This window comes from Nuphar pumila, chromosome 6 (genome assembly GCF_984573655.1).
Source record: "Nuphar pumila chromosome 6, dmNupPumi1.hap1.1, whole genome shotgun sequence".
NCBI lineage: Eukaryota > Viridiplantae > Streptophyta > Magnoliopsida > Nymphaeales > Nymphaeaceae > Nuphar > Nuphar pumila.
The window spans coordinates 10028024-10043391 of record NC_143254.1 but is presented as its reverse complement, the minus strand read 5'-3'; the positions used below and the strand labels follow the sequence as shown (position 1 = coordinate 10043391).

General features: G+C 39.8%; 2 protein-coding genes across 3 annotated transcripts in view; both read left to right on the top strand.

Moving 5' to 3' along the window:
• Positions 1-916: 916 nt before the first annotated feature.
• LOC149833908 (uncharacterized) lies at positions 917-4446 on the top strand. 2 transcript variants are annotated; one of them, XM_090009895.1, is made up of 4 exons: positions 917-1540; positions 1625-1714; positions 2839-2906; positions 4217-4446. In XM_090009895.1, the coding sequence occupies exons 1-4, from the start codon at positions 917-919 to the stop codon at positions 4332-4334; spliced, it is 900 nt and encodes a 299-aa protein (XP_089866021.1). In that variant the 3' UTR covers positions 4335-4446. The 2 variants fall into 2 exon arrangements, with proteins under 2 accessions (XP_089866021.1, XP_089866022.1); XM_090009896.1 differs by lacking the exon at positions 4217-4446 and having other exon boundaries at positions 2839-2910.
• Positions 4447-10740: 6294 nt separating this feature from the next.
• Positions 10741-15368, top strand: part of LOC149833907 (alkylbase DNA glycosidase-like protein mag2) — a 42502-nt gene continuing 37874 nt past the window's right edge. The window contains exons 1-2 of the mRNA XM_090011096.1: positions 10741-11261; positions 12000-12454. Coding sequence (XP_089867222.1) covers positions 10830-11261; positions 12000-12449 — 882 coding nt within the window. The 5' untranslated portion in view covers positions 10741-10829 and the 3' untranslated portion in view covers positions 12450-12454. The remainder of the gene's footprint in view (positions 11262-11999; positions 12455-15368) is intronic.

Below are 15368 nucleotides of genomic sequence, written 5' to 3'. Positions count from 1 at the left end.
CCCACGAGGAACACGGATCCCATCATTTGAAATATAGATGCGTTCCATCATGCATTCAATCCTAACCATCTATCTGAACCATGTAGCTGTTGATTGGATGGTTAGGATTGAATGTATGATGAAACCCATGTATGATGAAACCCTTACTATTTCAAATGATGGGATTCTCGTCTGATCTAAAGCGTGTTTTCGGGAAGCAGATCAGGTGACGCTGAACATGAGCTTTTTTTTGCTCATGCCAACATCGTGGCTGTCCGTTTTGTATTTTGAAAAGTTAAAAAGTCAACAGAACAGTTATATGTTACGCGGCATTCATCCAAAATGCAAACAGACGGCCACGATGATGTTGGCATGATCTAAAAGCTCATGTTCAGCATGACCTGATCTGCTTCCCGAGAATTGACTTGGACCTGTAGGACTTTGTTGGCGTCGTGAGTTGCAGAGAGAGAGAGAGAGAGAGAGAGAGGTGGGCCTCCGGCTGTCAGTTGGTAATCAGACAAGCTGCATGGATATACGGCGTCGTGTGGAAGTGGAAATGGCTTTCGTTAGTTGGAGGTTAGGTGGCACGGACCAGCGATTTTCTGGCTTGCACGACGCTGGTAGTGCAACAACCCTGCCAAACCCCATCTCCATTGGTTGTGGGCGTTCCACCAAACCAACCTTAATAACTGAGCAATACCACCCTTAGAATGGAAATGGAGAGAGAGAGAGAGTTTTGTTTAAAAAGCATAAAACAATAGAGAATCGGTCCCTCAGTTGAGTCCTCCACCTGTAGTATATGGTGGGTCGCCTAGCACAACAATAAACTGCACCTCGCACTGATATTTTCTCTCAACAAATTAAAGAAGCACAGAACACACACACACACACACACACAGAGAGAGAGAGAGAGAGAGAGAGAGAGAGAGAGAGAGAGATGGTGAACTTGGTGTTAGCACAGCAGCCTCTCGTGAACGGGATCCTAAAGCTGGCCGGGCTTGTCTCCCAGTCAGTGGACATCGATGAAGGAACCGTCATGCACTTCTGGCGACCCAAAACCAGGAAGCATAAGAAGAAGAAGAAGTTGCGACCCGCCGTGGTGTTGGTTCACGGCTTTGCTGCAGAAGGCACGGCAACATGGCAGTTCCAAGCAGGGTCGCTTTCCAAGAAGTTCGACGTCTACATACCCGACCTCATCTTCTTCGGCAAGTCATTCACCAACAGCCCCGACCGCTCGCCCGAGTTCCAGGCAGAGTGCCTCGTGAAGGCACTCAAGCTCTTGGGCGTCGAGAGGTGCGCCATGGTCGGTTTCAGCTACGGCGGGATGGTCGCCTCCACCATAGCCATCTCCTACCCGGACTTCGTCACCGCGCTCGTCATCTCTGGCTCCGTGCCCGCCATGACCGACTCGTTGAGTGACGCCACCCTTCAAAGGTTGGGCTTCTCCTCCTCGTCGGAGCTCTTGCTGCCCAACCATATCAAGGGGCTCAAGGCTCTGCTTTCTGTTGCCGTCCACAAGAAGCTCTGGTTCCCCGACCGACTCTACCGTGATTTCCTCGAGGTTAAATCCTTTCTCCCCTTCATTTTCTTTACTGACTGATCCCTCTGCTCTTATCGTTTTTATATCACATTGGTGCCATCGTAGGTTATGTTTACCAACAGGAAAGAGAGGGAAGAGCTACTGGAAGCGCTGGTGAAGCGCAACAAGGAAGCTGACAACATCAGATTGTCACAGGTGTGAGTCTTTAGTTTTTTTTATCAGCTTTAGTCAAATAAATCATCGGTCTTTTCACAGCGGCATTGTTAGAAATATGGACTGTCATAATTATGTCATACTTCTCTCTCTCTCTCTCTCTCTCTCTCTCTCTCTCTCTCTCTCTCTCTCTCTCTATATATATATATATATATATATATATATGAAAATGAAAACCTACTCAAAACCTCCTAAATTTATCCAATAACAAATATTTATCAGATTTTTTGGTATTTTTTAAAAATTCTGACCTTACATATGTGTTCATTATGATTGATTTACTAGAATTTTATACTTGGACAATGCATTTTGGATAAAAAAATAGTATTTGAAGCTTAAAAAAATTATAAAATTGTAGGAAAATAATATTTGAAGCCTAAAAATTTTATAAAATTGTAGGCCGTTTATTTTTAAAACCTTATAAAAACATATCCATGTATCAAATCAAATGCTTCAAGAAGTGAAGCTTATAAAAACAAGCACACATAGATCACATCTGTAAGGTGAGAATTTCAGAAAAAACTATAAATATTTTTTATTGGATAGGTTATATATATATATATATATATATATATATATATATATATATATATATATATATATATATATATATGATGGGTTAGGACATTAATCAATCACCTCCAAAAGAGGGCACCAAGGGTGAAGGGGTGTCTTTCCATGTCTTCTACTTCCCCGTCCTTGCGAGTTTCACAAGGGATCTGGGCCAAATGGGACTCCACAGATGTGATCTACATTATTCATTCAGCAAAGATCAACATTTGATTGCCCAGATCTGGCTTGAGCAGGATTTTTCGGTGATTCAAAAATCAATGGTTGACAAAATACAAAAAATTGTGATTTTAGAGATCATATATTTTTGTTAAAAAATTATAATCCAAGGGTCACTTATTATTAAATCACCCATGATAAATCTATCTATAGGGTCGGGTTTGATCAAAACAACTTGCACAATAAGATTTAAGAGAGGTGCGAAGATGGAAGATGACATAGGGGATGAGTAGAACTGAATTGTAATATTGAAAAGATTTTTGAATGCTTGTTTGTTTGTTGGTAGAAGAGATTTTTTAATGGTTGTTTGTTTGTAGAGCATGCTGCTGCTTTGGGGAGAGCAAGACCAGATATTCAACATGGAGCTTGCCAAATCCACTGCTGAGTAAGTCAATCAGTCCGTCGTTGATAACTGCTTTTCCAGTGAATCTTTGTACCATTTTTTGGCTAATGCATGATATGAGATAACCAAAGTGGGCTCTATGTCCAGAACGAGATCTAGGGCTTGCTATCATGTGATTGGCCTGTGTGAAATAGGATGGGTTATCATTCATTCATTCCTAGCCATTCAATCAAGGGCTAAATGGTTATGCTGGATGGCTAGGATTGAATGTATGACGAAACTCACCCTATTTCATATGATGGGATCGTTTGCCTTGTATCCGTGCTCCTCCATGTCCTACCGTTTTACCCATAATTTCAAAAATAAACCTCAGATTCTGAAATTCTCGATGCATTTAGTCCCCAGTTTTTTTTCAAAACAGTGAAACTTTTTTTTTTATTTTGTTTTAATTAGAGGAGACCTCCCTGATCATCACACCAGAAAAGTGGAGAGCAGATCAGGTGATCTGTTAAATCACTTTAAAAAAGTGATTTGACATTTTCACTGTACATATTCTACAAGGATCTCATGGTCCTTATGTACAGTGTGGACGGTGAGGATGCCACATCACATTTCTAAAAGTGATTTGGCAGATCACTTGATCTGTTCTTACTTAGGAAGTGCCCAAGTGGCTTTGGCCTTATGTCAAGGGATGTGCACCTTTGGGGTATTGAACTCGCAGAGTTTTTCAGCTTGAACACCTTAGGCCAACTCTCCTAACCAAGTGTGCGAATGCCCATACGTCGAAACTTAGAAGCCCTTTAAATTATTTATCTCTTAATGTTTCTTGCATGACAAGTATCCCAATTATCATAGTGCATTATAGCTTGTTGGAATTTAGATTATCTCCATCAGAAATGAATCTTATAAATTATTGGGCCAAAACAGGGAATGGTGCAAAAATGAGTGCCATCTGTGACCAGTAAATTATTGACGATCAGCCATACCAAAATAGCAGCAAACCATATTCGATTGGATTATGAATTTTCGATGTCTAGATGCATTCTTTAAAGCGCTAAAAATGAATGGCTTACAATACTTTGTATTGTAAAGTTTTAAATGCATAGTGAGCCGTTGATTTTTCACGTTTCAAAAAACATGCCTATATGTCATAAAGTCTTCACCTAAAACATAGTTTTTATCAAATAAATTATAAAAAATAAATATAAAAGGTCTGATCTATAAGATAAGATGCTCAAGCATTGATCATCATTGATTGTATAGATTCTAGACCTTCCTTTGATTGGACTGTTCTCCTTATCATGCTAACGGTACTTACATCGATTAACCTTGTTTGTTACGATGAACATCAGGCAACTAGGAGAAAAAGCGTCGTTCCTTGGCATCAAGAAAGCTGGACATCTGGTGCAACTTGAACGACCCTGTGCATACAACAGAAGGCTCAAGCAGTTCCTCATTCAACACCTATGACAAGTGTTGCTTCTTTCAATATTGCCCAACATTGGCCAGGAGCGATCCCGACATTTTCATCTTATAACATGCACCTCTTTTCAGAATGTTTTCTTCGATGATACAAAAAGGTTGACGTAGTTCATCATATCAAATTTAGTAAAAACCTGCAGATGAATAAATGTGTTGGCACTGTTGGGAGACTAGTGTTTTATTTATTTGGTTAATTGGATCCTTATATTGATGTACAAGATTATATTATTGATGTGAAAGATTAACTAAGATGAATGTTTTAATTCTTACTATTATGTGATTTTTTTAAGAGAAATTCTCCCTCCCCCCTCTCTCTCTCTCTCTCAAGCCGCCTGTTAGTACTCGCATGTATGCCTTAGGTGATATATATATATATATAATGCTTGGCTTCAAAATGTCAGAGAGCACTACTAGTAGCATGTTGGTTGAGCCATGATGAGTTGCACAGTACTGTTTCTGCAAATTTTCAGGTTGTCTTTAATTCAAAAGTTTCTTAACCATGGAGCTTTACATCTGTGGGATGACAACGGTAGGTATGGGTAGGTACAGTCAGTGCAATGGTTTCTTCGAGTAAAATAATCGAGAAAGAAAAAAGCTCCTTCAAAGTTGTGCTTTGTTGTCAATCGGTTCACAGGTTCCCACAAGTGATAACATCAGTAAAGGTCACCCTGTTTGGGAGTTGGAAAGTGAACACTTCTTACAAACAAACAAATTCTTAATAGGGATGGCAGTGGAACGGGGGAAAACAGGGCCCGCCCCACCTCACCTAGTTTGGATCAGAAATGGAGGACATGAAACGGGGATGGAGGCGGGGATGAAAGTTAAAATCAGAACCCATGGGGGGATGGAGGCGCGGATAGACTTACACTTTCCCTCGCCCCATCCCGATCCCTGTCTTGCCCTGCCCCGTCCCTAATCCTTCTTTAGGGATGACAGTTGACACTGAGGGGAAACCGGGCGCCACCCCGCCTCGTTTGGACTGTGGGTGGAGGACATGAAATGGGGATGGAGATTAAAATCAAAACCCGTACCCGGATGAAGGTGGGGATGGAAGGCAGGATTTTGAGACAGAGCGTGGGTGGAGATCTTGTCCCCCGCTCGGGTTTGCTGCCATCCCTAATTCTTAATGGTGCAAATTGAAGCAAAAAGAAATTGGCATGGGAAATTCCTCATGCTTTAATTTGGATGGTAAGTTTGCAGTTGGTCTTCCAATGCCCACATGAGGATAGGCTGGGAAGGTCAATCCACCACATTAACAGCCACTTTTGTAATGGGCTTTTACATACTCTTAAAAGTAGAAGCATTTACCTCATCTACTATTCCTATAGAGGATATTGCTATCTCAATGCATATAATTATGTTATTATCCCTAGCCTTTTCTATTAAGACACCCCGATTTTCTCAAGTTATTATGTTTGCATCTTCGAAGTATCTTGGTATTTTGGTCCCATTATGTGCATTTGAAAATAGTACTTGTCCTTTATGGTGCAACCCTAATAAGATGTAGTCCAGTCATTGTCTCTTAAAAGAGAGCCTTCTAACTAATATGGTATCTACATGAGAAAACTTTTTAAATTGCCAATATATAAAAGTCTGTCATAGAACTCGAGTACGGTTGCAGCTTGTTGAGTTGTGTGGCTTGAACGGGTTATTGAGTGAGACCCAATTGCCACATATTAATACTTCTTAGAGGTAAACCCTCTGTTATGTCTTGTGCATGATTTGCTTCTTTGTTGGGTTTCATTTTATTTGTATGTTCCCTAATCACATTCTCGGAACTGACCTGCCATGATCTTGGGCACGGACCCTCAAAACCTCAACACACCCTTCCATTGATCACAATTTTGGATTTATTTAAGCCCAATTTATTAATCAAATTCACAATTCTATTTTTGGGTTGATCATGGCATTGGTTGGTAGAAGCTTTTGGTACCATCATATAAGAACTTTCTTTCATCTCTCTATAGCTTTTCCTTATGACTTATTTTTCGTGGGTTCGTTCTTTGGACTAGTGATGGCAGTGGACCGGGATGAGTGCGGGGGACAAGGTCTCCACCTTCGTCCTGTATCAAAAAATTTTCATCCATCATTGCTTTCATCACCGCACGAGTTTTGATTTTAACTTTCATCCTCGGTTCATTCCTCGTTTCATGTCCTCCATCCCCGGTTCAAACGGGGTGAGGTTCCATTTTTTCAGTCCTTCTACCGTATCACCTTTCACCATTAGAGGAATGAGAGAAAGGAGAGAAGAGAAATGCGATCTCGTGCAGCTCATTAGAGGAAGGAGGCGGAGAGAGGAGAGATTAGAGAAAGAGTTTTATGTTAGGATTATATATATATATATTATGATTTTATAATATGTATAAAGGTATAATAGTAATTTTCTTAACATGGATCGGGGACGGGGCAAGGCGGAGGCAAGAGTAAGTCCCATCCCCACCTCCATCTCCACACGGGTTTTGATTCTAACCTTCATCCTCGGTCCATTCCCCATTTTATGTCCTCCATCCTCAGTCCAAATGGGATGAGGTCGGGTGGGACCCTGTTTCCCCCCTGCTCCACTGCCATCCCTACTTGGGACACCTCAATTTTGACCAAATAGCCTTTTAAGAACTCGATATTAGGTTGATTTTCCAAAAGGCAAGGTGTTTTGAGTTGAAAAAGGCCACACTCACATTTTTAACCATCAAGATAATATATTTTGGATTTTGAACATAAAAGAAAAAATGTTAGCTTTCCCATGCAAAAAAAATCACTTCAATCCTAATCAAAATCAGAAGATGGATAGAAACAAGTTGAATTGTTTAGACACAGTTTTAGAACCACTAATGACAGTTAAAACCATCATTAGAAATTGTATGAATTTTGTTAGCCTGTTCCTAAAATAACTAAAATACTGTATAGATCGTAGTCAGTGGTATAGTTTACAATTAGTTTTTGCCTAGTACTTGATGGTTCAAAGTGTCGCAAAAACCTAGTTTCTTGTTAGACAAAATGGATGTCATGCAAAATGATACAGAGACTATGCTTTGATGATTGCAGAAGACATTACAGCCCTAGACAGAGAATGAAATAAATATCCACAAACATTTTGAAAATTATGTAGGACTACTCAAGCGTAGGACAAAACTCTAGTCATCAGGGGTGCAACTAAAGCGAGCAATCCTGTCATTACAAAGGGTATTGTTGTTGATACATTTGGTGATGGCAGTCGACTTAGAGTTTGGGATCTTCCTTAGTTTTGGATGGGAAGACACTCCCAGTACTTTTATTGATCTCTGTGACATAATGATGTAAATTCGAGACTGGGTTTACAAGAAAAATTACCATATATACTACGATATCTCTACTAAGTAACTAAAAAAAGAACTGGAAAAAATAAAAAATTGAAATAACTGAAAAATAAATGAATTAACTGGGTTTAACTCAACTCTGATTAAACTCCTACATTTTTCATATTTTATAGATGAGGGTTCCTAAAAACAGGAGTGATGATATGTCTGCTTCAAGATGCATGACAAAGCTATTTTTTTTTCAATCCAGCCATAGTCACACAATGTGAAACGAGTCAAATGAATATGCAACATACGGTAGATATAAAATCTGGATCCACTCTCAAGGAATCTCATTTATAGCTAATTGTGGATGCACACTGATTCGATTCAGACAACTTCCAGGTTTAGAGCAAGCTTGGATCAGGCAAGAGGGGTATAAGATGGTTTTGGATTAGGTTTTAGATCCTAAACATGTTGGATATAGATAGGGTTTTGGAAAAGTTATCTTCATATTGGATCTAAATGAGTTTGGTTAAGGTCCAATTGAGGCTGGTTTTAGGACTAGGGAATGGATTCTAAAATAGGTTTGGATGGACCCAGTGCATCAGATTTGAACTTGTAAAAAGGTTTTGGATCCAAATCTAAAACAACTGGATTTGAGCATTTGGAAGGTTTTGGAACCGACTTTTAAAGAGGGTTCATTTTGGCTTAGTTGTTTTGGATTAAAAGTAAAGGGTGCTTGTTCTACAGGCTTGACTCACATCAATTGTTTCATCTCGATTCATTTTTGTCATTTATTTTCCTTTTAAGCCATTGCGCCAACAAGTGACTTGCATGTGCATCCACCACCATTTAGCTACCTCGTAAAATGTAGTAGTGGCTAAGAGTAGGGGTGGAAAAATCTGACCCGACCCGTCAACCCGCTTCTTAGCCGGGTTAGGGTTTGGCTTAAACGGGTTAGTGTCGTAAACGGGTCGACCTGCCTAACTCATTTATTAAACGGTCGTGTTTGTGTTAGGGGTATGCCAACCCGCCAACCCGTTCGACCTGTTTAATAAACGGGTTAAGCGGGCGGGTCAACCCGTTTACATGAACCCGTTTAATAAATGGGTCGCCGTGTCGGTGGTGTCTATGTTATCGGGTGGCCCATGATCGGGTCGCCTTGTCTATGTTATTGAGTAGCCCATAAAAGGGTACATCGTACATACCCTTAAAATGTTATCGGGTCGCCGTGTCTATGTTATCGGGTTGACCCGTTTAATAAACGGGTCACCGTGTTATGTAATCGTGTTGTGTTGACCCGACCCGTTTATTAAATGGGTTAATCGTGTCGGGTCACCCATTTAATAAATGGGCCGTGTTTGTGTTTGCCACATCCGACCCGTTTATTAAATGGGTTAATCGTGTCGGGTCACCCATTTAATAAATGGGCCGTGTTTGTGTTTGCCACATCCGACCCGTTTAATAAACGGGTCATGTTCGTGTTGAGGTATTCTGACCCACCAACCCGCCGTCCCGCTGTCCCAACCCGATTGCCACCCCTAGCTAAGAGGTCTTTTCAATGCTCTAGGTTTGGGTTTTGGTGTTGCTGAAAAGTACGGTCTACTTGAATCCAATAAAAAAATACATTTGGACCACGCCGGCTTGTGAACTTAAGAATATCCAATTTATCACCATATTCAACATGTATCTCTCCACTTGACCCAAGTGGAGACCATCAGGACATTTGGTGCTCGAGCCAAGTAGCTCTTGGGCTTAACCCAAACTTGGTAAGAACTAGATCAGATTGTCAGCAGCTTAGATCTAAACCTTGACTAGGGGTATAATATGACCTTGACCAACATTGGATCCGTTAGTGTTATGGTTTGGTAATAAAGGAAGGAGTTCAATTAACTATCCGAGTCAGACCCATGGGGTGCAATTAGCATACAAAGCCTAGTATGATTTATGAAATCTCACAACGCATTCAGGTCCAACTTAAGTTTTGATCAAGATCCGAAATTTTCAATGTAAAACACATAAACAAAATTATTTTATTAGGTCATGGACGGGTCCTTGTTTATGCAATCCTTAGTGAACTCGGGAGTGCTTTTTCTTGTGGCAGACTAGATTCGGTCGAACTCGGATCTGAACCTGGTATCAAGACTTCCTAATTGGATCCGGGTTCAGACCTACCAATTTTTGGTGGAGGTCCAACTTGTTAACACACGCCCATGTCGTTTACCCGTCGTCCCAAATGATCATCGGGTTGGGTCTGGGTCGAACCTTACTCCAACGGTCAACCTTATTTTTTTTTAAAAGGAAAATTTTCAAAAAAGGCGCTTAAAGTTTTTGAGTTAATTAAAAAAACACTTAGGTTTTGAAAATTTTAAAAAAACACCTAAAAATATCATGATTTGATTAAAAAGGCCCAAGAGTATTATTGTCTAGAGTAATGAGTCGGTGCTAAACTCATTTGATGTTAAAACGTGTGCTAAATAGGTTTTTCCGGTTTTTTTTATTTTATTTTTAAATTCTGATGGTACAGATGTGATTTATGTAATTGATTTTGTAGGGATCAGCTCTTGAAGAGTTTGATTCCAACACATGGGTGGGTTTTATAAAGTTTGAAAAATCAACGGTCCAAATTTTTTATAAATTTTTAAAACTCCAAACATCATTTTTTTCATGAAAAGAAAACACAAGATCCAGGTGTGAATTCTTAGTAAATCGATCATTTAGTATGCGGTTTAGCACCAAATGAATTTAGCACGAACAAATTACTCTTATTGTCTAAATATAATATAAAATTATTATTTTACCCTCAATATCATATTTTAAGAATGCGCTTAAGAGAGAGAAGTCCTTAACTAGTAAATTTACTCTCTTAACTCATTTCCGTTAGTGATAATTAATGTTAAACCCATGGAAATTTGTTTCTGAATGCTGATTAGAGGTGCAAAGATTTAATGGCCTTTTAATAGTTTTCAAAACTTATGTGCGTTTTTTATTAATTTCTAAACTTTAGGTGTGGTTTTGAAATTTTTCTTTAAAAATAAAAAAGAACAAAGTTGAGCCTTATTTATTGTAATTGCAAGCGACTCATATAATAAAATAAAAGTGCAGTGGGAAGTGGTTGTTGGTGCTGGGCAAAAAAAAAAAAAAAAGGAAAAAGAAAAAAAAAAAACACAAAAACCAGGTTGGGGATGCCAAGCACCGGGGGCGATCCATGGGGAAACAAAAGCAAAAGCAGGCGACCGACGACGCCGTAGCGGAAGTCGCCGGTGAAGTAGGCGGAGGAGTTGGAGTTGGTGGTGGTGTTGTGGATGAGGAGGCTTCGTCGATCATCGAGTTCCGAGAGAGGAAGGTGAGGAAGGTGTTGAGCTCGTCGGGGCCGAAGAGGGAGAGGAGGAAGGCGAAGGCCGATGTGATCATCATCCCCCCGCTGAAGACGCTCTCCGAAGAAGGCGCCATTTCCCTCGCCATCCAGCACCTCAAGGCCTGCGACCCTCTCCTGGGCCGCCTCATCGACGTCCACCACCCTCCCATCTTCCACAAGCAGCACACCCCATTCCACTCCCTCACCCGCAGCATCCTCTATCAGCAGCTTGCCATCAAGGCCGCTGCTTCCATCTACTCGCGCTTCATCTCTCTGTGCGGCGTAAGCCCCTCTTCCACAGCAGCTCTCTTGCCTCCGCAAAATTTCCCTTTGTTTTTCGGCTGTTTATGTAGCGAATTGATAGAGGGGCTCTTTCTCTTTCTCCTCTAGCATGCGAAAATGACTATGTTCTTCTGTCTTGTTTCTTTTTTTTTTAGCATTCTTGATTTTGATAACGGATCGTGGTTGATCCACTTGTTCCCTTGCGTTCTCAGCTTTAATTAGATGCGTGAAGAATTCTCTCTTTTCCTGATCGATCCTTCCTTCAACACGTTCCAGATTTAGGGACTCCCTACATTTACATGTCGCCGCCTTCCTTCAAACGTTCTAAATGCTAGGAATTGGCTTTTGGATGGTGTTTTCTCAACCAAAAACACTATTTTATGAGTCATGAAAATCTTCTATATATTGTGGGCCGTTGATTTTGAAGCCTTCCATAAACCTGCTGACATCTCCCGAATTGGACGAACCAAGAGTCGATTCCCACTAAACAAAACATGTAGACCACACCTGTAAGGTTAAATTCATGAAAACAACAAAAATCTGAAAAAAATATACTAGGCATTTGTACCTCATGGCGCTGTGACCAAATGTTATCCAGCTCTATGGAATCCTCTGTATATGAATGGAGCTGCTCATTCTATTCCTTCTTCTTTTTTCATTTAATGAACTAAAACAAGTAAACATTTTGGATAGAATGGCTTTTGAGCACGTCTCTGAGATCTGGATTCACTTGCTCAGGGTGAAAGTGGCGTGCTTCCTGAAACAGTATTGAGGCTCAGTCCACTCCAACTTCGGCAAGTCGGTGTCTCCGAAAGGAAGGCCGGTTATCTTCATGATCTTGCAGCCAAGTTCTCTGATGGTCTTCTCTCGGATGCAGCCATACTGGAAATGGATGATCAGTCCCTTGTGTCTGTGCTGACCATGGTGAAGGGAATTGGTGTCTGGTCTGTTCACATGTTCATGATCTTTGCTCTGCACCGCCCTGATGTACTGCCTGTGGGTGATTTGGGCGTGCGCAAAGGTGTGCAGATTCTGTATGGCCTCAGCCAATTGCCTCAACCCTCTCAGATGGACAAGTTTTGCGAGAGATGGAGACCTTATAGGTCTGTTGGCTCTTGGTATATGTGGAGATTGGTAGAAGCGAAAGGAACTCCAGTGCCGGTGGATCAAATTCCGAGGCTTGCATGAACCTGGTGAGGTCTTTTCTTCTACTGCTTGGCATAACCACTTTGAAGTGTCTTGTTGCAGAAAATGTGTACTTTGACTTTTCTTTCTCTAGAGCATTCTGGGGTTCATGCGATAGGTGAACCCTGGCATGATGATATGCAGAATGCTAGTGACTATGCATAAGTATATGCGCTGGATGTTCTTTTCCTGTCTGATTGTATTATCATTCAATATGTTGATTTATTATATGCTTGATAATAGTGACATTGGTGAGCTAGTAAAAAATTGAGACTACCTGCTAGCATCTTGAACCTTTGAAGGTACTTTCTGTTGCTAGGGATCTATTTTTTATTTGATTTGGTCATTCTCATGTAGAATTTGATGTTTGATAGTGGGTCTCCTTGATTGGCACACTATGTTCCCTCAAGCAATCTAGCTTGCATGTGGGGTTGGCAACATAATTCTTCGTCTTGGCATACAAGGTTGGGTGGATGAAATGGAAAAGTGCTACTGGAGTGCTGTGCGATCGTAGAATGCCATTGCGGTTGAAGGGAAAGTTTTATAGGACGACTATTAGACCCGCTTTACTATATGGTACGGAATGTTGGGCTGCCAAGAGACATCATATTCAAAAAATGAGTGTAGCTGAGATGCGGATGCTTAGATGGATGTGTGGAAATACAATAAAAGATAAGATTCGGAACGAAGAGATACGTAAGAAGGTAGGTGTTGCACCCATTGAAAATAAGATGCGAGAGAATCGTTTACGGTGGTTTGGACATATTCGGCGAAGGCCTAATGATGCTCCAGTTAGAAGGTTGGAGAAATGGGAAAATATATTAGTTAAAAGAGGTCGGGGTAGGCCTAGGAAGACTTGGATGGAGATGATAGGAAAGGATATGAATGCTTTGAACCTCACCGAGGACATGGCGTTGGATAGAAATGATTGGAGGAAAAGGATTCATGTGGAAGACCCAAAATGAATTTCTTTTTTGGTTCATATCGCTGACCCCAATTGTTTTGGGATGAAGGCGTAGTTGTTGTTGTTGTTGTTGTTGTCTTTATGTCATCTAGTTCAGTTTGAACTAGAATGACTGTTGCTAGTCAAGTCCTGTCCAGACTTGACTAGCAATAGAGATGTTGGACTGACACAGTCCAACAACTCTTAATAGAGCTGTTGGACTGACACATTCCAACAGCTCTAAATAGAGCTGTTGGACTGTGCCCAACAGCTCTATTGAGTCCTCTTTCAGCTGTGTATATAAAGGGGTGCAGCCCCTCTTGTATTTTACTCCAATGCTTCTTAAGCAATTGGTTTTTCATATCAATAAAGAATACATTTTTATTTTTATTTTGTTTCCAGTTATACCCTTTTTAAGGGTTATGCTTTAGTGTCATTCTTGACACTTGCTCTTGTTAATCTAAGCTCGTGTTTCGAAGATCCCCATTTCATTTCAGTGCGGACATTGGTTACTACTCCTTCATACATATCTTTAATTATACTAATGTACTTGAGAGAAACACCTTTCTTCATCATTGTCCACCAGAGAACGTCCTTAGGTACTCTATCGTATGCCTTCTCTAAATCAATAAAAACCATATGCAAATCTTTGTTCCTCTCTCTATATCTTTCAATAAGTTGTCTAAGAAGATGTATAGCTTCCATAGTTGATCTTTCAGGCATAAAACCAAATTGATTCTCCGATATCATGACAACCTTCCTCAACCTAGACTCAATCACCCTCTCCCAAAGTTTTATAGTATGACTCATGAGTTTTATACCACGATAGTTTGTGCAATCTTGTATATCACCCTTATTCTTATATAAAGGCACCAAAGTACTCTTCCTCCACTCATTAGGCATCTTATTTGATTAAGTATTTGGGATCCATCATAAGCACCAAAGTACTCTTCCTCCAAAATTTTGGTTAAGTATAAAATAAAAATCGTTTGATTCTCAATTGTAAGCCCATGCTTTGGAGTCTGGGCTTGGCCCAGGTCTCATTGTCAAGGCCTAAACGAGCCAATTAAAAGTTGATAAAAAGTTTTTTTATCTTTAAATTCGAGCAAAATTCGGGTTATTTTCTAGCAAATTTCACTTCCAAAATTCGAGTTATATATCGTTGAATGCGTCTCAAAATTCTGAGCGTAATGATATTTTATTTTCCTTGATTCAGGCTACGGTTGGCCCGAAAATCGCATTTTTTCAAAAATTGAGCAATTTGTCAGTTCAAATCCAGATTTGGATCGGACCGAATATGATCCAAATTAATATGGATTTGGACTCTATCCAAGACTCATATTAATCTGGATTTGATCCAGCCCAAGACCCATTTGGATTCTTTAGATAGATTTGGATCTTAGATCTAGATACAAATCCATGCCCAACGATTTTTTTTCAACTTTAAATGCATTAGAAACCTTTAAATTGGAGTTAATTAATGTTAAGAAGCCTCCCAAGTCAATTTGATAATTTTTGGAAGCTTCTGAAAATTTATTTATTATTTAATATTAATTAATTAATTAATGTAATTCCAAAAATTTAATTTGACAATTGTTTAGGACTCTAAGTAGAGCCCTTAAACCCATATAAAATTACTTTAAAAGTGTTCTAGTTCAATAATATGATTTTTGAAAGCTTTTGGGTATTTATTTATTATTAAATAATAATTAATTAATTCTGGGATTTATTTTTAGAGAGTTTAGGACTTTATAGAGCCCTTGTTCATGCCTTAGAAGCTTTAAGAAAGATTTTTAAAAAAAATTTACTCAAATTTGAAAAGTCAAAACTTGGAGAGTTTCGAAATTTTCAGAACTTTAAAAGAGAAGAGAATTCTGGCTGGGGTTGCACTCTCTTCTCCAGCCCATCTAGAGCTCTATAAATAAATAAAAAAAAAAAGGAAAGAAAGAGAGAAAAGGAGAAGAGAAGAGAGGAAGAGG